Genomic DNA, 23,663 nt, shown 5'->3' with positions numbered 1-23,663 from the left:
GATAACATCTGTCCCACAGGGCATCACAATAGATCACATAATGTGAAGTGCCCAATACAACATTTGGCACAAAGCAGGCATTTACAAGACCATGATGTTAACAACAAAACCAAAGAGAATGTTCAGTCATTACCAGGAAGTGAAAAGATTTTCAGTAGGGCCAGTTTTTCCTTACAAAGATTCTGAGGCTTAGAAGCTGGAAAACATGGACTTTGCAGTCTTCTGCCTTTGGCATGGCCCTGTGGGACACTAATTGACCAAGACAGAAGAGCCCTAAGCTGAGTATGATACCCACAAGCCCCACGTGTAGCATTGACCCATTCCCAGAGGGCTCTCACATTTATTCTCTCATTTTACTGAACTGACTGGGAAGCGGGGGGTGCATTTCCCCCAGGTCCTACCAAACACATCAGTAGACCTAATATCACCTTATGCCTTCTTACTCATATTCTCAAGTACAGTAAAGAGGATCTGGGTGGCTAAAAGATTAAAGAGCCACTAAGATCAAATGTTGCATTTTAAATTCTTGTTTAAGCACATACCCATGAAGTAGAGCAACATTTTCCACCTTCTTCTCAGTGCAGGGTTTTTAATTCATCTGCTCAAATCATTTTTTTTAAATGAGCTTTTAATCATATCATTGGTGTGCAACATCTTTATGGGAGGACTAATTGTTGAGAAATGGACTTTTGGAGGCTGAGACCCAGTTGAAGCTTTAACAGATTGCAATACAATCTCAGTATAATTTAACAAATGAAAAAGATGTGTTGTTCATTCTCTTTTGAAATATTAAGGTATACATAATCAACATACTGATGACAGACATTGGGAGCTCTTGCTGATTCCCTAACACTCGTAGATTCTGAGTATGAAATGATTTTATAAAGGATTTAAAAATATGCAAGTTTGAGGGTGATGTTTTGTGGTTAGTATTATCATGACCTCTAAAAACAAGTATTTGCAAACAAGACTCATGAGATAGTCCAAATTTGTCTGGTAGGTTTTGGAGGGGAAAAAAACTAAAAAAAAGTTTCTTAAACACTCCCCTATAATCTAAAGGATGCAGCCCCAGTTGAGTGAAATGACTGAGTACCTTGTGGCAGATTGCAATTCTGGGGACACAGGATCCCAACTCATAAAGGCAGGCAAAGCAAAAACTTAATAAATCAAAGGAACCTTCAGAAAAGTTGCAGAGCCTACGTCCCTTGCCTGGGAGAGCTGTGAACACCTTTATCTGGCTGGCTTCTGTGAAAAGAAAAGGATTATTGGGGAACTAGAATTAGAAAAGGCCGGTGCTTCATCAAGTCTCTCCTGTCTGAGCCAGATAAAATATCCTCTGGGATGGCTTCAGGAAATGCCCCAAGGGAATGACAGTTGCTATTAGCTAATGGGTGAAAGAGCACAGAGACAGAGATGGAAATACCTGGCTTGTGTCAACTGTGAACTGAACTCAAGAGTCTTCAACATTTGCACAGACTCAGGGCAGAGTCTTGCATATACAAGGCACGACCACGAGGTGGCCTCAATCCATAATTGGGTCCCCACGGTCCAGGCTGCGGAGGGACAGCTTTTTAAAAAGTTCTTTCCCCCTAGAGACTTAGCTGTGGTAACTTAAAAGTAAGAGGTTCAAGTCCCAAAAGCTTTAATAAACACAACACGGCCCTAATTTTACAGCAAGAGCCGAATTATAAAAAGACAGCCTCTACTTGGATACCTCCACATTCAAGGATGCTCCCAAGTTCGCAAACCACAGCAAGAGCAGGCTGGAGTGGTCTTAAATAAGATGTAATGCTTGTTTCTTTCTTAATGCACCTTGTAATTTGCACACGTGCCACAACGTTTATTTATTTTCTTATTAATGGGTTTGAGTGTGTTTAACACCGCAAGCCATAAATTGCAGAGCAGTGGATTAGCCCTGGTTTCTCTTTATTTTACTGCTAATTGTCAGAAAGTGATGTGGAGTACAGGGTGTCCCTCCTAACTGGCCTTTTCTCTACCATCCACCCCTTGCCTCTATCCACCAACCAACCCCTTGTCTCCATCTGCCAAAAGAAAAAAGAAAAAAAAAAGACACAGCCTTGTTTCTCACTGGAGAGCTTGCCTATTGAGCAGCTCAGTTATTGAGATTAATAAGCTGCCAGTTTCCAAGGAGGACTAAGAAAACTACAAAATTAAAGTGCACTGCAACGTGAAATGCTTCTGGTGGCCAGGCAGGATCATGGTGTCAAAAAGGCAAGGTAAAGCTATAAACTAAGGCTGAGCTTGAAAGGCTAACCTAAAGGTCTCATTAATTTCCATGTTGCATCTGATGAGAATTTAGAGGGGGCATAATGTTTTGCAATATGGAGAAATCAAGCTGCCTATTGATTTGAAAAGTGCTTGAATGCATTTGGTTCACCCAGAATGAATTCTAGTTTTAAACCTCACTTGGAAACATTAAAAAAAAAAACAAAAGCAAACAGGTTACCTTGGTTTAATATTCTCAAGATGAAATTTGTCAGTGATTCTGTCAGAAAATTCATCCTCAGGTAGAAAAATCAATCTGGGAACAAGTTTGGAATAGTCTTTAGGCTCAGCATGGTGAGGATGTTTCAACAATCTCACTGCTTCTCTGTGAAAACCTCATTTACTAAAGGTCTTGTGTCTAGATTCCCAAATATGCACTACCAATAAGGCATCCAGATTAGGTTAAGATTACTTCATCTTGAAGACAAAAAGTGTGTTTTCTGAAATTCTCACACAAATTAGATTCCTTGGATGCCACTCATAGAGCCCAAATGCTCGATTCTTTCTCAGAGCACTTTCCACGACTTCCTGCTAACAGGAACAAAGAGGACACTCAAAACAGGACCGAATGGTCAGCCCCTGTACCCCTAGCTGTTTGGCTTTCCCCTACCAATCTGGAACAGCCTTATTTGGGAGATAAAAATTCCACGAACCACAAAGCTGAGAAAGTAGTGAGCTTGTTTCTGCTGTGTCAGTCTGCTCTGACATTTTATAATATGCAGAGCATTAGACTTCTGTTCATCAGCTCTCACATACCCTATGCAGCCACTGCCATGGAGCAGCAAGGCCTCGGGTGTACCGTCCAGGTTTGCCACCAATCCCACAGAGCTTCAGAGATGGTCCCTTACTTCTTGCCTGCCTTGTGACTGCCAATGACTAAGTCTATGCCCAGGAACAGGCTGGGTTCCATCTCTCAGATCATTTCTTGCCTTATGTCATTTATAATGCATTGACTTCACCATGTCCATGGCCTGGGCAGATTAATCTGCTGTTTGTCTTTAGGGTAAGCATAGTTTCGTTTTGTTTTTCTTGTCCCAAAGGCACTATCATATTGTAAGGACATGGCATTTGGGATGAGGCAGACCCAGGTTCAAGTTCCAGCTCTGCCACTTACTAAAGTGGAGATGTGCCAGTAATCTTCCCAAACCTGTTTCCTTTTATTTAAAATAGGGATAGCAACATATACCTAACAAAATTGTTAAAGGGATTCAATGGCATTAGCTATGTAAAACTAAGTGCCAATCAGAATTTATTTGATTAAGACAGACTGGTATTTGCAGGCCTATATGATCACATAGAACAACTGCTAAATTCAACAAAATTTCTGGAGTGATACTTTTTAAAGAGAAAAATCAACTGCGGACAGCATCGGATACACTAAATATCCTATTCTTTGTATTACACTTGATCTTAGCCAAAAGGCTGAGAAGCGATATTATCCTATTCTTTGTAAATGGATGAAGTTCTCTGTTGCAGGTATTATTTCAAATTCAAAATAAGTCTTCCCAGTAGCAGCTACAATTATTCTCTTGTTGCATGACCACGAGGTGGCCTCAGTCCATAATTGGGTCCCCATGGTCAAACATGTCTAAAACTGAACTTTTGTCCTCTGCCATAAAACCTGTTCCTTCTTCAGGAAATGACATCACTATCCATCCAGCCTCCTAAGTTAAAAAATAGGTCACCGTACTCATGATTCTCTAATCCATATCTCTGCATTCTAGCAGTTATTAATTCCTACTGATTCTACTTTTAAAATATACCTCGTATCTACAAAATGTTCATCCTATCAGACTGGGTAGGAGAAAGCCAGATGGCTCTGGTACTGAAGCTGCAGGAACCCTAAAGGGAAGCCATACCATCTTTCATTTGAACCATTACAATATTCTCCAAACTGGACCTTTAGTCTTGCTATACCTTTACCTTATCTCTATCTGCGATCCCAGTCTATTTACCATATGGCAGTTATTCATAAGTAAAAACAAATAAAAAACAGTATATGTTATTATTTTATTCTCCAGTTTACAATGCTTCACTGGCTTTCATTGTTCTTGGGGGAAAGTCTAAAACCTTCAGTCCAGCCCAAAGCCTTGCATCATCCTGCCCTCACCTGCCCTTCTAGCTTGTTCTCTCCTCCTGGCATTTTAGTGTTTGTACCTGCCAGCAGGTCATTGTTTTTACTACCTAGAACATTCTTTAAGTGTAATTTTAACACCTACTCATCCTTACAGCTCAGCATAAATGTCAATTTCTTATGAGTCTGGCTTCTCTATACCTCACAGGACATGTACTACAATTTATCATTGTAGGGGCATGTATCTAATCATTTGTTCATGTTCTGTCTATATCCAGCCTGGAATCTTCCTTAGGGCAAAGACTTTGTTTTCCTTCTTCAAGGATGAATCCTCAGGGTCTGGCACATGGTAGGTTCTTACAGCTATTTCTTGGATGAATAGTGGATGACCATCTTAAAAAATAAATTGCAAACTTGTTTGGAGCTTGAGGATCTTCATGGTTAAAATTAGGGCGTCTGCAATTGAGGATCTGATGGAAAGTTGAAATCTATTTTTATTTATCTTTTTTCTGTTCACCCTGTGTCAAAATTTATAAAGATAAAACAGGTATTACTAGAAAAAAAAATAGAGCTTCTGGTATTTCAGGGCAAATGTAAACTCAGAGGGAACTTTTTTGTCCTGCTTAGGGATTCTCTTTAGTGACCTGTTGCTGAGATAGACTCAGAGAGAGAAGCTTCCTTCAGCAAAACGCATAAAGGAAGGAAAGTCAGGTTCTGTCATGAAGCTACTTTCTACTGTTCTAGACAAGAGAAGCTGACTTTAGAAACTCCCAAAGAAGCAGTTTTTTATCTCAGGAGAGGAAAGACTCGAAAGGTGGAATCAACCAAGAATTGTACAAGGACTTTGTTCTAAGACCTTCTGTGAGTAGGCTGAGAGGAAGATGGTGGGCAGAGTGATTTTGTTATACCTATATTAGAAAAAGACAGTAGAGACTGCTTGCAATTAGTTCCTCTGCCCTGTGTTGGTTTTTTCTTAGAATATATTATGGTTTATACATGAACTGACTGCTTTTGGTAGTAGAAACTTATGTGCATTGTTCCTTTTATGATTAACATTGATGTAGAACTTTCTTTATACGCTCTTTTAGTTTATGTTAAATTCCAAATTTGTACAGTCCTATTTTCTGGCTAGGCCTCCTTAGTCAACACCTCTTATCCTTCTTGTCATAGAAAAAATGGAAAAGCACAGTCCAGAGAAGAACTAGCATGCCTCATGAAGAATGATGGGGTCGTCAAAAAGCAATGCAGTGACGCAAGGGCTTGTTCCTCACTGGTCTAAAGAAACATTGGACTTGGTTTTGACTCTCTGGGGGTGGTGGAATGTCTGTTCATCACCTCCCAGAGTGAGGAAACTCTTCTATCACATCCAGAAGTCTGTATTATGGAGAGTGGATGTGGCGTTTGTAAATTTCCTCAGCATTTTTTAAATTGATGACTACATTGTGATCAGCCTCCAGAATTTCTTGCGTTCAATGCTTCTCTCTCCTGGATGTGGTTAAATAACCCGTATTTGGTATGAAAAATAGGAGTGAGAATCCTATTATGGCATCATGCCCATACCTATACTTTCTCTTATGCCTAAGAAAATGACACTATTAAACTCACAATGTTTCAGCATTTAAACAAGTGAATTCAGTTCTGCAGTTTCCAAGACTTTCTGACAAATCAATGGGGAATGGGAACACATAACATACTATCATCTTTGACTTTCTTCCACTTATCTACTAGGTAAACTCACTCTACTAGATAAACTCGCACCCATTCTTCAAAACCCAGCTCAAACATCCCCTCAGCTATCAAATGTTTCTGGAACACCCTGGGAGAGTTAATCTCTGTACATCACTGTAGCATTTATACTTCCATTATTGTATATACTGCACTATCCTTTTGTTTATATACATATCTCCTCCTGTAGTGGTGTGAGCTTCTGGGGGTGGATACATGTATTTATTATTATCTCCCTAGTACCTACTATAGCACTTGGTATACACAAGGGACTCAGAAAATATTTGCTAAGAAGAGACTGAACGGATAACATTTAAAAGAGAAACATAAAGCTCAGCAATTCTATTAACTGCTGCTGAAGCTTTTGTACATGAGACCAGTTGCACATCCAAGTTATACATACCCAGTTTCATGAATGGAGTTTCGAATATCTGCTGACTGTTCACTGTGTTTGACTTCTGATAACAGCTCCATCCCAAGGGGCTTATATCCTCTAATCCTTGGCCCTTAAATATACTGATCAAAGAACATCCAGATGTTGTCCTTGTCTTTTCCTTCACATAGACTTCAAGGTTTTGGCAATCCTGTCTACTCCCCAAGTAGATAGCCTTTAACTTGCCTCCCCCAAAAGCATCATTGAGAAGCCCTAATCCTCAGAGAAATAGCAAATATCTGAATGATCTGCTGAAGGACTCTATAGACCAGACAGCAAGTTTGAGTAGAGCTCAAACAGGGAAACAGGAACATGCCATGCTGGGCTTGCTTGGTCCTCTCTACTGGATCCTTACCAAGAGAACACTTCATTGCAAAATGGTTGTTCAAAATAAATCTCCTGGAAACCAATTAATTACACCAGAGCTTGGGGGATAGGAGATGTCTTTATGCAGCATATATGTTCTTATAGCCAAGGGGAGAATCTTTGTGAGGAGCAAACACTCTGATGGATCTTGCCCTTTAAATGTAATAGTCCGGGCAATAAGTGTGGTTATTCACCGGTAATGTTCGCCCCTTTGTGCTGTGTCTGCAGAAGCCAGTAGACGTCTCACCCCTCTACTTTGACTGTAGTTCCCTCTAAGTGCCTCATAATTTACTATCTCCCTGAAGCCCTAGACCTCTTGCAAGTTACTTTACCTCCCTACGTCTAGATTCTGCATCTTTAAAATAGTGATAATAATGGTTCCTGCCTCCCTTCTTTGGGGCTGGAATGAGATAATGCACACATAGTAGTAATATCAGGCATATACAAAGTGCACAGTAAAAACTGGTCGTTAATGGTGATGGTGGTTCTACCCTTTCCTTCTTTTTTTTTCTACAATAGCAACTATATATCTCCTTCTCCTCCTTTCTCATCCACTCTATGCAGCCCTTATGTTGGGAAACTTTTTCAAACAATAGTCTGTTAATGTAAAAATAAGTTGACTAGTGCACAACAAACTTTGGGGCCATTCATAAATTAAGGAAAAAACCAAAGTCTTATCCAGCTTTACAGACCACCTTCATTTATGAAAATATCCTGAGTCAGCCTGGGGGACCAGTCAGCCTTCAGTCTGTTTGTTAGTGGATTACTTCATCATCAGTACAGATGTTTAAATATATCTATTATACATAATATATGTAACAGAGTTTCCATTGACTTTACGTAGTTTAAGCCTCAGAGATTAAGATTGCAGGTATGGTAAAAACTAACCTACAATTGTTAGAAAATAAAACATATTGAAGTTTGGAGTGACTACTGTGACAATGTTCACAGTTTATTCCTGTTTAAAATCTTATTAAAAAACAAAAAAAGGTTAGAGATAGAAAACAAGATCAAATGCTGTGGTTTACATAACTGCTTCCAGGTGAGTACAGAAAATTCACTGGCCATTATCAGAAAGATACACAAGCATTAAGTGTATTTCTATCTTTCCTCAAACCTAAGTTGTTGAAGTTTAAAAACTGCATGAGACTTTTTGAAGGGTCAGTATGAGTTGTCTCCTTTCTCTGTTTTGTCTCCATGGTTCTTCTGGACAGGGGAACAGTAACAAGCCAAGAACCTGTCGGGACGTGGCACAGGGCCTCCTGATATCTGGCCAACCTGCTCACAGTCTTTGCTGTCAATTACAGCCCAGCCACCACGTGGCGACTGATGTGTTTTCTTTCAGGTCATTAAGGTGGACGTGTTTTTGGAAGACCAGAAGCGAAGGTGAGAAAAGGACAGGCAAAGACAACACAAAACACAGCCAGACCTGGAGATCACTTTGAAACTTTCTCTCCCAACATAAGCGTTACCCCTCTTTTCTTGTTTGTTTTTATACATTACTGTTTGCCCCTCAGGCATCAAGCTGTTAGTGTGTACAGGAGGGATTAAAGTGAGACGGCATGCTGGATGAAATATAAATTAAAATTATACTTCTGTCAGTTTGGAATCAGAGACTGTTTCTCAAGGTCTCCCCAAACACTTAATTTCAAATGAGTCTTCATTTATTACTTCAAGAAAGACCAAATGCATAATTTATCAGCAGCATTCAGTCAATATACCCTTATAAGCATGTTTCCCATGAGTCTTTGAGTAAAAATATGTTATGCTAATTCTATTAGTTGGATACACAAGAGCTGTCTAAGAGAGTAAACAAGCATTAAAAGGAGACATGTGTGAACAGAGAACTACCCATCCATCTACCCTCCCGGGTCAAATTACCAAGGGAACAACAAGGAGGTGGTACACCTGTTCCATTATTTACGCCAAGATTTTCTCCCCCACCTAGAATGCTGAACCATGCAGTGGCTTGTCAGTGGCTCGGGTCTGGAGTTGGGCATGACTGGCGATAAGGACTGACCTGGTCTCCAGTGGCACGTTGCTGTTCAGCACCCAGCTGTCCTGAAGCTGGACAGACTCCGGCGTGGTGGCCAGGTCATTCGGCGCGGGAGCCGGGGCGTGGATCTGACTCCGCCGATTGGTCAGCGAGTTCCTGTTGAGGGAGTTGGCGGAGGAGTGGTGATGAGACAGAGTGTGGTTGTGAGGCGGCGGCAGAGGTGGCCGCAGGGTGGACTGGCTGTGGTGATTTGGAGGACCTGGAGAAAAGAGGAAGGAGAGATGGCCATCAGCAGCTGCAGACTGCAGCCAGACCCCCTGCACACCTACAGAGGAGCGACTAGAAGCAATGTCTCCATCAACAGTTCCTGAGAGTCACAACCTAGAGAGACAGATCAGACTGCATAAAGCAGCGCAGTGCTAGGTACTAATAAATAACACTTCGATTTGACTTTACTGGTAGGCATCAAATCAGAATGAGAAACAAGGTTAGCAAAATCAGGCTGATGAGGACAGCCCAGTGGAGTTATTTGAAACAATACTGCAATGAAAGTAATATGGCCTTCCATGCTGATCATTGTTGTGACAAGTCCCTATTCCATACCCTGGTAAACTGGTACTCCTTGAAAATATTCTTTGAAAATATTTCCTCTTTCTAAAGGTAATAAGAATATGGTACACTCTAAGTCAGGGAACTGAAAATTTAAATACCTGTAGGGCCGTGTCAGGAAGCAAAGTGGGCCAGCTATGGACTGAGGTGACCTGGACAGGGTCAGAAGCAGCCCCCTCTCAGATCCAAGCCCATGAGGCCATGCAGGGAGGAGGGCTTAAGGCAGTCAGGTTTACTTTTTCTAAGAGAGCCAAAGATCAGAACTTGTAGAAAAAATTCCTGTTTTTTAAAAATAATGACAATTAGCTAAAACAAGTATTTGTGTTTGTATGTGTGTGTGTGTGTGTATATATATATAAATAAATATATATACACACATACATATTTTTTAATGAGAGTCAACAAAACACTTGTGAGCCTGCTCAGATCAGCGGGTTGATAATGTCTCTCCTCTGAGAGATGAACCCTGAGGACTCTGTCTCTGGAGAAGGTCAGGGCTGATGTTTTCAAACCATGACCCTTGCTCCAAATTGCATCCTGTTTTCTAATCTTGAAATCCTCTATCCTTGGAGGAAAAGTGCACAAAGGAGAACTATACCTCTGCATGCATTCCCTTGTAAATATGACCACAGATGATAATTCCACACAGGGCTTTCCTAGCAACCCATTTTCAATCTACAAAATGAAATATTTTCAGCATAATGAATATGAAAGTAGTTTCACTATGCAATGTAAGCCTATAATTTGGTTTTAATGGCTTCTGAGACATGACTTTTAATTTGTGTCCTTTTTTGAAGCCTCCAGTCAGGGTTGGCAGCTCACCAGGTGACTGTAGAGCCTTGTCATTTCGGCCCCTGCCAACTTTTAAAATCCTCAGCTCCTGCTGTCCTGGCTTTAAGAAGTTGGCTCATGTCACTTAAACAAGCAATTTGACACAAATTTCAACTACTTGTCTCCTTATGTGGCCAGGCTACATCATCAAAGGTGTAATCTATATTCTGTGACTCCGATGAAGCCTGCAGAAATATTACGAAAGGAAGACAACATGTCAAGAAGATACTAGGTTTGGAGAGCATCATGACCAACAAAACAAGAAGGAAAAATACAGAGGAAAGTGGTGCCTTGAAGTTGCATCTCTGGGATGAAATTACTTGTGGTATTGTGTGTGTGTGTGTGTGTGTGTGCGCGCATGCATGCACACACACACACACTTAGAAAAAGACAACTAAAACTAAAACCCGGTAGGAAATTGCCACCGTACAGTGGCAAAGACTTTAACTTGCGTCCTCCAAATGAACCTGCAATTTGTATTTCACATTATGTACCAGTGACATTTTAAATATATCTTTTAGGGAGTTTCATAGCCATAGTAGGCTATTATATTTTTTGGCATTGTTGTCTGTCTTGTAATGTATTATTATACAGTTATTTAGCATTTGTCTGTCTTGTCTTAGTGGAAAAAGGTGAGACAAGGGGGTGAAATGATGTAATAATGATCCTTTAGAGATGCTATCCAAGCTCCCCCCTCACCCTGCATGGTTAATGAATTCCACTGCCTTTCTTTCCCCTATCTGAACTCCCTCCCAAGTCATGCCATTATTCTCCATTAGCAAAGTAATTATGAGACATGCCTCGGGAAGATGAGATGAATCAGTGGTCTGGAGGACTCAGCCCTCCTCAGCCCCAAGCCCTAACTTTCCCTCTTCCTCAGCCCCTGGTCCCCACCCTCCAGGTCTCCAGACCACACACTCTCCCAAAGTACAAAGAGACCATGTGAGGCATTTAATTCACCGTCTGAGATGCCAGAACCCTCCTGCTTCCTGTGGATTCACCCTGGGCTAGGATTTCATTGCCTCCTCCAGCTTGTGTGGCCCTTCCTTGTCCATCTGTGTTCTGTGTGGGTGGAATTCCTGTGGTTTCCATGCTGCTGCTGATATCCAGGGATGATACCGAGGGAGAAATGGAAGCAGTGACCTGGGTGCTGTTTGGTATGTTCCAAATAAAATGGAGGGGGAGCTTTATGATTCCCTGCAAGTGATGTCAGGCTCTTTCAGTTTCTCCTAAAGAGAAGGCTTAGAGCTTAGGGGCAGGTGGAGAAAGAAGGGTAGGGAATATGAAAGAATATTTGAGTATCTACCCCTCCTGCCCTCCTATAAAGCTATTTCCCTGCAAATAATCCAAATTATGAAAAGCAAGAAGAATGAAAACTAGCCAGCAACCTCAGTATTGGAAGATACTCTCCTCATTACGGTTGGTCACTTCCACTGTGACACTGATTGTATTTGCTCATTTATCTGTTCATCAATGATCATAGTTTCCCATTAGGTGCAAGAAATAGAAGGAAGAGACAGTTACAAAGAGAGTGGTAAATGCTACCACTGGGCTGTGTACAGAGAGACAAGGGAGCATCGAGGGGGCGGGGTTATTTAGCCTTTGGTTAGGAGATAAAATCTTAAGAACAAGGTTCGAGTCTGCCACTTTTGAGTTATCATGAACCTGGTCCTGCAACTTCATGCCTTCAATTCTCAGAGTAGTCATTTACCAAATGGCAAAATTGTTTTTTTTTTTTTTTTGGAGCTACCTGTGAGGCTGCTGTCAAAGTCAGAGAAGAAGGATGAATGTGAAGTGCTAGACTTGCTACCTGATGGCTGGCAAGTTTCCAAAAGCCATGTTCCTGAAATGTTGCCTGGTTCTTTGGGGAATAAAAGAATGGATAAGACATAGCAGCAGCTCTCAAGGAGCCCGGATTTGAGAAGAGGGAGTAAACTCCAACTTCCTCAATCTAGGGAAGAAGTCACAAACTGGCAGCCTCCAAAGTGTATAGTAACCCCCAAATTTGGAGTCAAGAGTTGTATAGCTTACCAAATTTCTGACTGCTCTTGAAAAGAGAAACAAAACCAAAATGCTGAGTCTGCGTGCCCTCATGGGAACAATTGGATAGAGCCAAATGCCACTGGGTGGTTTTTCTGGCTTCCCATTGCCTGGAACAATCCCTGTTGTGTTAATCTGGCAGATGTATGCATTTATATTACTCACCAGTAGGCATGTATACGTTTTTGACTGCTAATTTCACCAGGGGTACTTCAGTATTCTGTGCGGGTAAAGTATCTGTAATATAACAATACCTCTGCTACAACTAATGACGGTAGGCACTTCTGTGATTTTTCAGTTTTTATTACAGTCATCCAATGTGCTTGGCTGGGTGTGATGGCTTCCCATTTCAAAAATGCAAACGATGGATGGCAGCATGCTTACTGCTTTCCAAGAAGCCAAATTACATGAAAAAGCCCTTCTCTGAGCAACTGATGTCTTCGATCTATGGTGAGACAGAAATGAGTATAGTGAAGTATCTATGGTGAAACAAACTCAGCTAGACGAAGTAACCTCTGAGTCCCACATATTTATTGGATTTAATTAATGTGCATAATATTAATGGCTCTTCTATTACATAAATATGAAATCTCATAATAATGCAATTGAGCCTCAAGTAACTATGCATAAATGCTTACACAGTATCAAGTATAATAAGTATGCTATTAGCAGGCAAAAGGCAACTGTCATTAAAATTTGCAGTGCTCACCTATTATACTGCCCCTGATTTATCTTGAGAATCTGGAATCTATTTTTAGGTACTGCGTAGCTTTTTACACTAGGAAGAAAAGAACTTTATGTTGTTTCTTTGTTAAAAGCGATGGTGGGACAGTGGGGGGTTTATGGAGGACTCTTAGCAAAGATAAGTGAATTTATAGGGAAGGTGCTTCTTGTATATTCAAATGTCTGTCCCTGAATGAGCACTTGACTTTGTTCTGTTAGTCGGTCTTATTGCTTGAATCATCTAAGTCTCTGTGTTTTTCAATTTGTGGTGGGACATTTCTGGAAATGCCAGTCACATACTCTGTCCTTCCTAAATGCCAGTTGGGGACAGGGGAGCCTACAAAAGGTAAAGTGCTGCTGCTTTGTTGGGTTCAATAGCGATTCCAACCAAGCTCCGTGTGGGGACTGTAAAACCTTGGAGTATCAGTTCTCGTGTTGACTAGACTAGCATGCTCACAGTGTGGGATCAACAAGCACCCGCCCGGTAAAAAGAGAAGGATTTTCTTCGGAGCTAAGGAAGTATATCCTTAGTACTTGGCTACTGTTGTAGCACTTTTCCTAAATAAATGATGGGAGACGGGCATTCAGGCTGCGTCTACCCATGGGTGGGGGTGGGGGTTGAGAGCATAGGGGCAGGGGTAAACTAGGTTGGCCTTGTCTTGCTCCACAGTCCATACCAATTTTTCCGGTGATTTACAGTTATAATAAAATGTAGGAAGGAAAAAAACAAAAGTAGAGGCCTGACTAAATGCTAACAATGTGCTTATTCTTGGAGATGGCACGCCAGTTGTTGGTCTTGAAAAGTTTCAACCCCTCAGATGCCAACACAATGAATTACCCATAAGCTCTCTGCCTTCTTCTACTGAACCATGTCTTTGGAGCAAGTTATATCTTGACAGCAATTTGAAGATACTAGAAGTAGGTATTGGCAGAGACTTTGGAGTTTCTGGTCGATGAAAACTGGCACCAAGACACCTTGTTTAAATGCAACCTTGAATGGGAGCCAAAGGGAATCAGAGGTGAGGAGCTTGAAGAATAACAGACTCTAGTTAGAAATAAGGAGAGTCCATTGCAGATGGCCATGCTGGCGGTTGGGTTTCAACCCTTGCTTGGGCACTTACAGCAGTGTGGGCACTTGGAAAGTTAAAAATTTTTTTTGTTTCTTCTACTGTAAAATGAGCACAGTAATTGTACTTCCCTCACATGGTTGCGAGGAGCATCAAATGAGACTATATCTATAAAGAGCCAAGCATAGTTTCAACACATCTTAAGTATTAATACATGCTACTGTTATATATTGTTATGTGTTATAATAATATTATAGTAATAAGGGAAATAGCAACTATGATTCTGGGGAAATATGAGTACCTTCTGGGGCACTCCAGTTTTCCTAGGTCTTTGAAGTGGCAGCTTTTGGAGGGTGAGGTCATTGAATGGAAACAAAATCATCAACCTCAGACTCCCCTTCACCTTTAAATTCTGTCTGCACAAGGGCATGGTGATCAAGGGACATGGAACAGGATTTTGTAGACACAGTCTCAAGAGCACCTCTCAAGAGCTGGCAGAAATGGAACTTGGGATTCAGCTCTGTTCCATTTCCATAAAGAAAACAATGGATGTTAATACAACAAAATAATAAAGTTGACAGTAGCTGCTATGAGTTAAGCTTTCCCTGTGTGTCCAGTCCTGTGTGAAGTGCTATACATAAATCATTTCAATGTATTACCACTTAACTCCCATGGAATAGGTTCCCTTATCATCCCCATTTTACAGATCCAGCAGGTGAGGTTCAGAGAAGTTAAGGAAAGTGCTGAAGATCACATAGTAAGTGGTAGAGCTGCTATTTGACCTCAGGGTCTCTCCACAACTCTGCTATATGCAAAGGAGCAGGAGGCCCCACAGCACACACACAGGGAGGGAACAAAGACCTAGAGCTTTATACACAATCTAGCAAATACAGAGGAAAACTGGCTTGACTCATTTCTTTGCACATGTGCTTACATGGCAGAATGAAACCTTGTGAGACATTGGAGGGACTCACCCACCTCAAAGTTCTGCCCCCTCAGTGCTGCCTGAATCTGGAGAAACAGGCCAGAAGAGCCACACTGCCATATGATCTCTTTTCTGTACCTTCCCAAAGGCCCTCCCCAGAACTTCCTCCTCCAAGCAGCATCCCTGGCTCCAGAGCCACTGGCACAAGGGATGCACGGCAATTAGGTCTGTCAGGGCATAAACAAGGGCACGCTGGGTCTCAGCTCGTCCTGCGTGCTCTGACTGGGGGGACTTTGCCAACAGCCCTGGAGTAGAAGGATGCGGGTGGCCCAGACCTACTCTCCTCCTGTGTTTAGAAAAAGATGAAGAGAGAGATTTACTTGTTTGTTTCTAAGTATTGGGCACTTTGGACATTCAGCTTGCCTCCTCTTCCCTGTTTTAACATCTGCTGAATGATTGTCCCCTAAAGAATGGGTTCTTCTTTTTTATGACGGGCCCTTGAATGGTATTGCTGGTTTTGCATGGTAGTTGACCAGTCTGCAGTATTTGTAGGAAACGGCTGCTATGGTAGCAAGATGCAGCTGCAGCTTTTTTTCTTTTTCACATTTCAGGAGGAGGAGTAAAAACAAGGGGGGGATGAAGGAGTGAGCCACGTTATGTCCTCCTGCTCATCTCCCCGTGCTCAGCTACGGCTTTGGGCCAGAGCCTCTTGGCCTGGATTGCACAGTCCCGGATCAAGGCGCTGTCCTTGATGGAAAGGCCCCATTCAGCCTCAACAGAGCACCAGAGAAAAAAAGGGCTGTGCTCACTCATAAGGAATGATTTGTAGTTCTCTTGCTTACACAAAATATATGACCTCAGAGGAAAAAACATTCCGAGTGCATTCACGATGACACACAGATCAACATCGCACGGCAGAAGCATGGGAATTGCAGTCATAAGGAGCAATCATTTGCAGGCTAAGAAACGACAGTTTTCTCAGTCCTACCTACATTAATAAAAAACTAGGGTTTAGAGGGACATCTGAGATCATTTAAGAACAATTGCTCCCACTTAATAATCACCAGCTGTGTGACAAACACTCTATATGTTTTGTCTTATTTAAAACTTGGAATAATCTTCAAAACAGATACTGTTCTCTAGTTTAAAGATGAGGAAATTGAGATACAGGGAAGTTAAGTGATATGTTTCCTTCTTTGTATTTTGTGTTTAACTGTAATACATCTGAACCCCTTTTGAGTGCACGCTGGGTACATCTCTTTCATAACCCTTGGGACTTGGTTGTACATGGTATAGGACTCTTCTGTGTTTCCTACTAGATAACGAGCTCCTCCAGCACAAGGACTTGTTTTTATATCCCCAGCACAAGGTTGCCTGGCTAGGCACATAAGTAGTGTGGAGTGAACAAATGAATGGACAGATGAATGAATGAATGACTCAAGTCTTGGGGGGTTATATACAGAGAGCCTCAGTGGAGAGGGATCAGAGCAAATTTCTGCCACTGTTATTTGAATATTCTAGCTGATGGTTGGAATCTAGTGGGCCTTCACCTGATTCCCAGGATTCTTACTGTGCTCAGAGGGTCCTTTAATAGGAGACACGCAGACACCAGGAAAAGAGAAAGGTGACTTTGATCCCCTGTTGTTTTTTGTTTTTTTTTCTGGTTCTGCTTGACCACTTTTTTTTTGATAACAGCTTTATTGAGATATAATAAAATTCAGCTTTTTAAGGTGCACATTTTAGTGGGTTTTTTTTTTTTTTGTCTATTCACCGAGATGTGCAAGCATCACTACTGTGTAATTTTAGAACATCTGCATCACCTCTAAGACAGCCGCATACCTATTAGCAGCCACTTTCTAGTCCCTCCTCCCTCTAACCCCTGGCAAGTATTAATCTACTTTTTGTTACTGTGGATTTGCCTATTCTGGAAATCTCATATAAATGGTGATCCCTCTGTTTTTTATAATGACGATGTCTGTTTCTGAGCCCTGCTGGAATCAGTCAAAGTTAGATGGGGCACATTTCATGCCACTTGAAAATCTTCCCATGGCAACCTGCAAGCTGGTGCTTCATAGGAACTTTTTGGATGGAACCCTATGGCTGTTGATATTTTTGGGATGGTAATTGTTGGGCAATGGTCATTTGAAAGCCAGTTGTACACTTTGAGGGCCTGCGGGGGATCCTGGAATTTGTTTCCATGCTTCACACATGGCTGTCCTCATAGCAGAGAGCCACTCTTACGCATCTAAATCCCAGTGGCACACAGGCAGGGACTCTCATGGGGAGGAAGAGGAAGAAAAGAGGGAGGGAACTCAAACCGGGTGCTGAACTCACAGGTGCCCTTGAATTTCAAACTTAATAGCGATTATAGGTTTGGGATCAAATTGCCCAAATAGGGCAAGTTCTTACTTATGATGGGTCAGAAAGGGATTTTAATCAGAAGTGTCACATCATTTCACCACACCCCATCCTCATTCCTTGCCTCTTAAATCATCAGAAAAGTATCACCTGAGATCAATGTCAACTACATTAGCTACTTTCTAAGTGACAAAGACAAAAAAAAAAAAGACTACTTGGAATACTTGGGAGCAACTCTTCTAAAAAGATGATTTTATTGCAAAGTTACATCTGAGCAGGGCCTATCTGAGCATTTCAATAAATCTATATTACCCTAGATATTTTGGCATCCTCTGGGAGAGGAAAGCCTATCAGTAGAAAGTAATGGTTTTGGGTTTTTCAATTGCCCTAAGGATCTTGACAATGCTATTAAGACCCATGCTCTCCCTGTCGAGAAGTTTAGGACTGAAATTATTAATATGCCCAGACGTTATGTTGATTGTTGCACTGTAGCTGAAAATACTTTCTTTGTTATTTGAGCTGCATTATCACTTTCCCAAGCAGAGAATTGCATCAAAAATTTAAACTCCTCTCATTCCAGCCCATCGCATAGCTTTTCAAGGTCTTATTGTAAAATAGGCTGGGCAAAATTTGGATACTTCCCTACCCATGAAAAATAATGTTTCTCAGAGAGAAGATTTAAAAAAAAAAATACAAATCACAATGGAATTTTCTTCCATCAAGATGCCATTCTTTAGCTCTTTAACTAGGTTTTCCTTGAGGTGTATTTCTTTTTCTTTTTTTCTTTGAGATGTCACAATGCTTTTCCTTGAACATAGGAAGGGGATCAAAACAAAGATAAAATATGATTTTGATTTCAGACTGTGCCTCTGACAAACAGAATGAGGGGGACACGCTCTGATCTAGACCATTCACTAATATCAAGAGTGACTGAGGCATACCAGTTAAATGGCAAGGACGGGATAAAGGTTCCTGGAACATTTTCACTACAAAGCTCAGTGGAATTATTTACTATCTGGGTGACCTTTTCCCTAGATCTCTCAAGGTGCATGCCTTATAGGGCAACAGAACAAAAGTTTCTCCATACTGTATAAACAGAAGTCAGATGAATGTCAGACCTTGAACTGCATTTGGTTTTATGTCAAGTGACAGCTGATATAATGGGATGTATAGGGCATTTTGCTGAAAATACTGTCAGGATATTATGTCTTGAAAATGCACATGCGTGCACCCACACACACACACATACACACACACACAAGCGCATGAGGAAGTTTACCCAAGAAAAACAAGGATCTGAGAGCTTCCCGAAGAATCATGCCCTGCCCGGGATTACGTGGTACCGAGCACTGTCAGACAGAGTGCCCTCTGGGTTTTATTCATGATTGTTTAGTGATTTCCTTCAAAGCTATCTTGGAGTTGCCTTGCTTCTTTCATTAAAAGTGGGTGAGACAGTGCTCGTAGCTCTTCTTATCATGCAGCGTGGACAAGAAGCAGGAGGGAAAAATCCACTCCCTTGCCCAGCCCTACCCAAGAGCTCCAGGATGCAAACAGGTTTCAGGAAAACTGGGTAACAGGAGACTAGTGTGCTCTGCAGAGCTCAGTTTTTGGGGAAGGAGTCTGACATTAGGATCACCATCTCCCACAGTGCCCCAGCAGGAAAGGGGGCTTCTTCCCAGCCACAGTTCATGATGCCGTGCCATTTCCAGGGCTCCTGCAGCCTTTTCAAAATAGACCTCTCCAGTTTTGCCTGAGGGACTGTTGGAGTTAGACATCCAGAATTATGAAGTATTTAACTTGTCTGTGCCTCTGTTTCCCCATCTATAAAAGATGGTTCATACACTGTGTTGTATACTTGAAACCAATATAAGATTGTATATCAATGAAACTTCAATTAAAAAGAAAGAAATGGTGGTTAATAACCGTTCCTACTTTGTAAAGAGAGTTAAATGAGGTAGTACTTCTAAAGTTAAGGTGTTTAGAAAATGCATTACAAATAAGAAGTACTTAGAAAATGTCAGTATTTATTTCCTTTTTGCCTGAACAGGCTAAGGTTTTCTTGAGGTTGCGGAGAAAGGAGTGAAATCGACCCTGTGATTCAAAGACTTTCATTTTAATGGCTTCCTGTTGCAAGATAATTTTAAGGTAAATAGCACCATTAAGAATAAGGGATCCTTTTTCCTACTAATGAGTTTTAGTAGCTCTAGGACTTACAGAATATCAGATTAATCAGTCCTTAATTTTCACCTTTTGCAACTTAAATACACTGAAATAAAACCACCTACCTGATGGTGGACAAACTGAAGGGCCTTATAAATTTTCAGCTTTTATAAATCTTCTAATTTCCTATGAAAACCAGCCTAAGGAAGGCCTAGGTGTTCTTGAATCCTGGTGTTCCTATTTAGCATCAGCAACCATTTTTCATGAAAAGCCTAAAGTAAAATCGAGACTTTTAAGTTTCTTTTGCTTGTGCTCATCTGTGAGCCATGCCAGTTGCTCTATCATCGCAATTCGCTGTTGGACGACTCACTGAGGTCCTGAGTTATTCATCACATTTAGATGGTTTAAGTCATGAATTAGCAATTTGTTTCTCAGGGCTTCTTGGGTTACTGAAACTTTCTCAGATTTATCACCTCAAATGGGATCATTCTTAATCCCATAACATAGAGAGTGAATCATCTCTCTCGTGAAATATCAGATTTGGAGGAGAAAATAATTTCCATTTCTAAGAATGCTTATCTGACACTTTAATAATGTGGTCTGGGAAGGCTTCTCAATAAGATGATATTTGATCAGAGACCTGAAGGAAAAAGAGCAAGAGTCATCTCATTGTCTGGGGGAAAATGCATCAGGCAGAGAATAGCAACATCAGGGACATTTTAAATCTGGGACGTGTATAGGGATTAGCCAGAATATCAACCTATGTTTTCTTTCATTCAGCTTCAAGTCTAGTTCTCAAAGAAAACACTGAAGCAAATAAGAAAAGCCCTGATCCTCTCTGGCTTCTGAATGACCTGGGACTGAGTCGAACAGACTCTGCCTCAGGCCCTTTGCACTTGCCACACATTTGGCCTGAGGCTACAGATAATTGAGAGGCTCATTGCTTTGATGTCCTCAGGTCTCAGCTCCAGTGTGACTGTTTAAGACACACCCTCCCTAACAACCTCAGCCATCTTAGCCTCCTTACTTTTTATTTTTCTCTAAAGCACGTATTATCACTTTTTTTTTTTGTAATTGTTTATCTTTCTGTAATAGAAAGTAAGCGCCTTGAAGGCAAGGATGATATTTGATAGTCTCTGCTGAATCCTTGGCTCCTGGAACACTTAGTAGACATAACAAAGGACTGCCTAATTAGTTAATTACACATGAAAGTATGGCAATAACAAAGGAAGGAGAGTCCAAATTCCAGCAGAAATGAAAATCTTCCAAAGGGGCTGTTGCCTGGCGTCACTTGAGACAAATCTCAAAAGTTTGAACTTGACTAAAAAGTTCAAGAAAAAAATTATTTGTGGTCACCTTGCTGAAGCGCAGCTCTGCCTCCTGCAAACCGCAGCAGTTTCCCTCTTCCTGCAGCAATCCAAACATGACAACTGCCTTACAAGCAGAAAATCTGCGGAACCAATGGTGGCAGGAGCCTCTGACACACCCCAAGTGGGAATAGACACATTTCACTTCCAGACTCTCACTAACAGGATCTCCTGTGGCTCTCTGTGTCACTTGAAAATGTTTGCTTTACTTCATGAATCTATTGCTACAGGCCACTGACTCACCTGAGCAGGGTGAACCCTGATGCATCTGTATGTTTGGTGATACAAAAGGCAACTGGATGTGGCAAAGCAAAAGGATAGTGCTATAGGGGGTTTGTAGATCAAAGGCAAGCTATACGGAATTCCTCCTCCTTCAGGAAGCCTTTTCAGATTGCATCAGGTAAAATCCAATGGCTTCCTAACTCCATGCCGACATATGTTATTTTAAGGTTGCTTTGTTCTAGGACTAACACTGGAGCTAACGCTGGCACATTACATATTGAAAGACACCACATGGCCATATTTAACATGTCAAATTTTTATGAACTATAAATAGTTCATACAGGGTATATAATTGGAAAGAGGTTTCATTCTATCGGGTTTTCTTTCTACAGAGCCTAGCGAAGTTGTGTGCAGGTAGCACTTGATAATAGCCTTTCACAGTCTCTGAGAGAGATCCAAGGTGGCAGCCCTCTCCACAAGATTCCTTCTGCCTTCTCTCCAATTAAATCCTTACACAGGAACAGTGGCACATGAGCTAAGCTCACTTATAAGCGGCTGTTTTTAGACATTTATGAGTCCATTGCTTCAATGATGTCTTCCTTCATTCATGTGCTCATTCATTCAGTCATTACTTTCTGAGCATCTACACCTGGGCACGATGGATTTCTGAGGTTACAGAATCTTTGGCCAAAGTAAAGAAATCCATGTCCTACACTGACCTTTTGGTTGATCCATAAAGATCCCACCTTAACTTTCTTTTCCTTCTGGTTGTTAACTATCAAAATGTTTCATTTTTCCATGCATATTTTTTATTCATGTTTCAGGTCATGCATAAAAATTTTTCCAGGGCTTATGACATATTGCTCTGAAAAATGTTCATATATGCATATTAGTAAACTAAACATGAACACTTTCCCCCTCTCCCCATCCTAGTCTTATCTCCCAAGGCTAAGTCACTTTTCTGTTAGGTCTACATTCATGCACGTCCCAATGTACAGAATTTTGCTAGGATACCACTTAAAGGATGCTCTGTGGCATACAGAGAAATTCACAAGAATGTTAATTGTTAGCTGTGGAGAGAAGCAACAACATTTTGATTCTTTTGTGTTTTCCACTGACTATGATATTTATTAACTCTTTTATGTTTAATTCTAGATAACAGAGCATGGTGAGCTGGAGTCCTCAATTTTGCACATGGAATACATGTGCTGTTATGTTTTCCTTTCAAGGTTCAAACTTGCAATTCCTACTCTGGATTCCACATCACATTGGCAGGGTCCACATGGCCTGCAGGGCACTCTGCATACATAAAGTAGAATGAGACACCTGGACTCATGAAGTGAAAACGGAAGTGGAAAGTACCAAGAGGAATCACCACTTGGGTTTCCCCCAACTGTCCAATGCCCACCTGCCTGCACATTTACAGGTACTGAGCGGCATCACCCTGATGCCGTGAACAACAGACAGACCCAACATGTATGCTTTTCTAATTAAAACACATATAGTCTGAACCAAAGAAGAAACCATAAATAGATTTGCGAAAAAAAAATAGGTTGCAGGCCAACACACTTTAGTCTTAAAAAAAAAAGGAGTTTAGAGAAAATTAAGGACTCTCATTTGGGAACTAAAAAAATGAATGACCTATGAACGTAACCAGAAGCAGCACATGACAAAAGAGAATATTATGCTAGAACATACTTTTGACAGGCACGAAGCAAATCGAAACACTTTTCACACATCGCTGATGGGGATGCCTATTGTATAGCCACTCTGGAAAACAGTTTGCCAGCTTCCCGTGATCTTACACTTCCATACCACCTACAGTCCCAATTCTAGCTGTTCCTCCTAGAGAAATTAAAATTTATGTCCACCCAAAAACCTACACATGACAGTTTGGAGGAGCTGTGTTTATAATCATCCAAATCCTAGAAACAACCCAGATGTCCTACAAGGGAGAAGGTAAAGTGGGATAAGCGGTGCTGTGGAATACTATGCAGCAATAAAAGGAATCAACTGTTCATTCATGCAACAACTTAGATATATCTCAAAGGCACCATGCTGCACGAAAAAAGTCAGCTTTAAAAGGTAATATACTGTATGATTCCATTCACACCACACTACATTCTTGAAGACATAAACTACAGGACTGGGCACAATGAGTGACGGTCAGGGTTGGGACTGGGACAGGGTGCACTTACAAAAGGGTAGCAGGAGGGAGGCCTTTGAGCTCTGTCATCATGGTGGTGGTGGTTACACAAATCTAGACATGTGTTAAAATTCATAGAACTGTACACAATAAAGGCAATTTTACTGTACATTCATGTGAAAAATATGACAACAAAAATTAAACTCCTTGATGAATGTTAAGAAGAGGACAGAAGTATCTGCTGTTAATGGGAGAAAGACTTGCAGCAAAACAGGAGCTGTTTCAGGAGGAGTTCAGAGGGTTTTTTTCTGACAAGAGAGCACATCAACCTCGGA

At 41.2% G+C, this 23,663-nt stretch overlaps 1 protein-coding gene across 17 annotated transcripts in view; it reads right to left on the bottom strand.

Moving 5' to 3' along the window:
- The window catches only part of TENM2 (teneurin transmembrane protein 2), a 1,157,254-nt gene that overhangs the window by 271,781 nt on the left and 861,810 nt on the right, over positions 1 to 23,663 (bottom strand). For all 17 annotated transcript variants that reach the window (XM_073231871.1, XM_073231863.1, XM_073231878.1 and 14 more), the window contains one exon: positions 8,905 to 9,139. In XM_073231871.1, coding sequence (XP_073087972.1) covers positions 8,905 to 9,139 — 235 coding nt within the window. The remainder of the gene's footprint in view (positions 1 to 8,904; positions 9,140 to 23,663) is intronic.

This window comes from Manis javanica, chromosome 1, assembly GCF_040802235.1.
Source record: "Manis javanica isolate MJ-LG chromosome 1, MJ_LKY, whole genome shotgun sequence".
Classification (NCBI taxonomy): Eukaryota; Metazoa; Chordata; class Mammalia; order Pholidota; family Manidae; genus Manis; species Manis javanica.
This window is presented reverse-complemented; position numbering and strand designations above follow the sequence as displayed.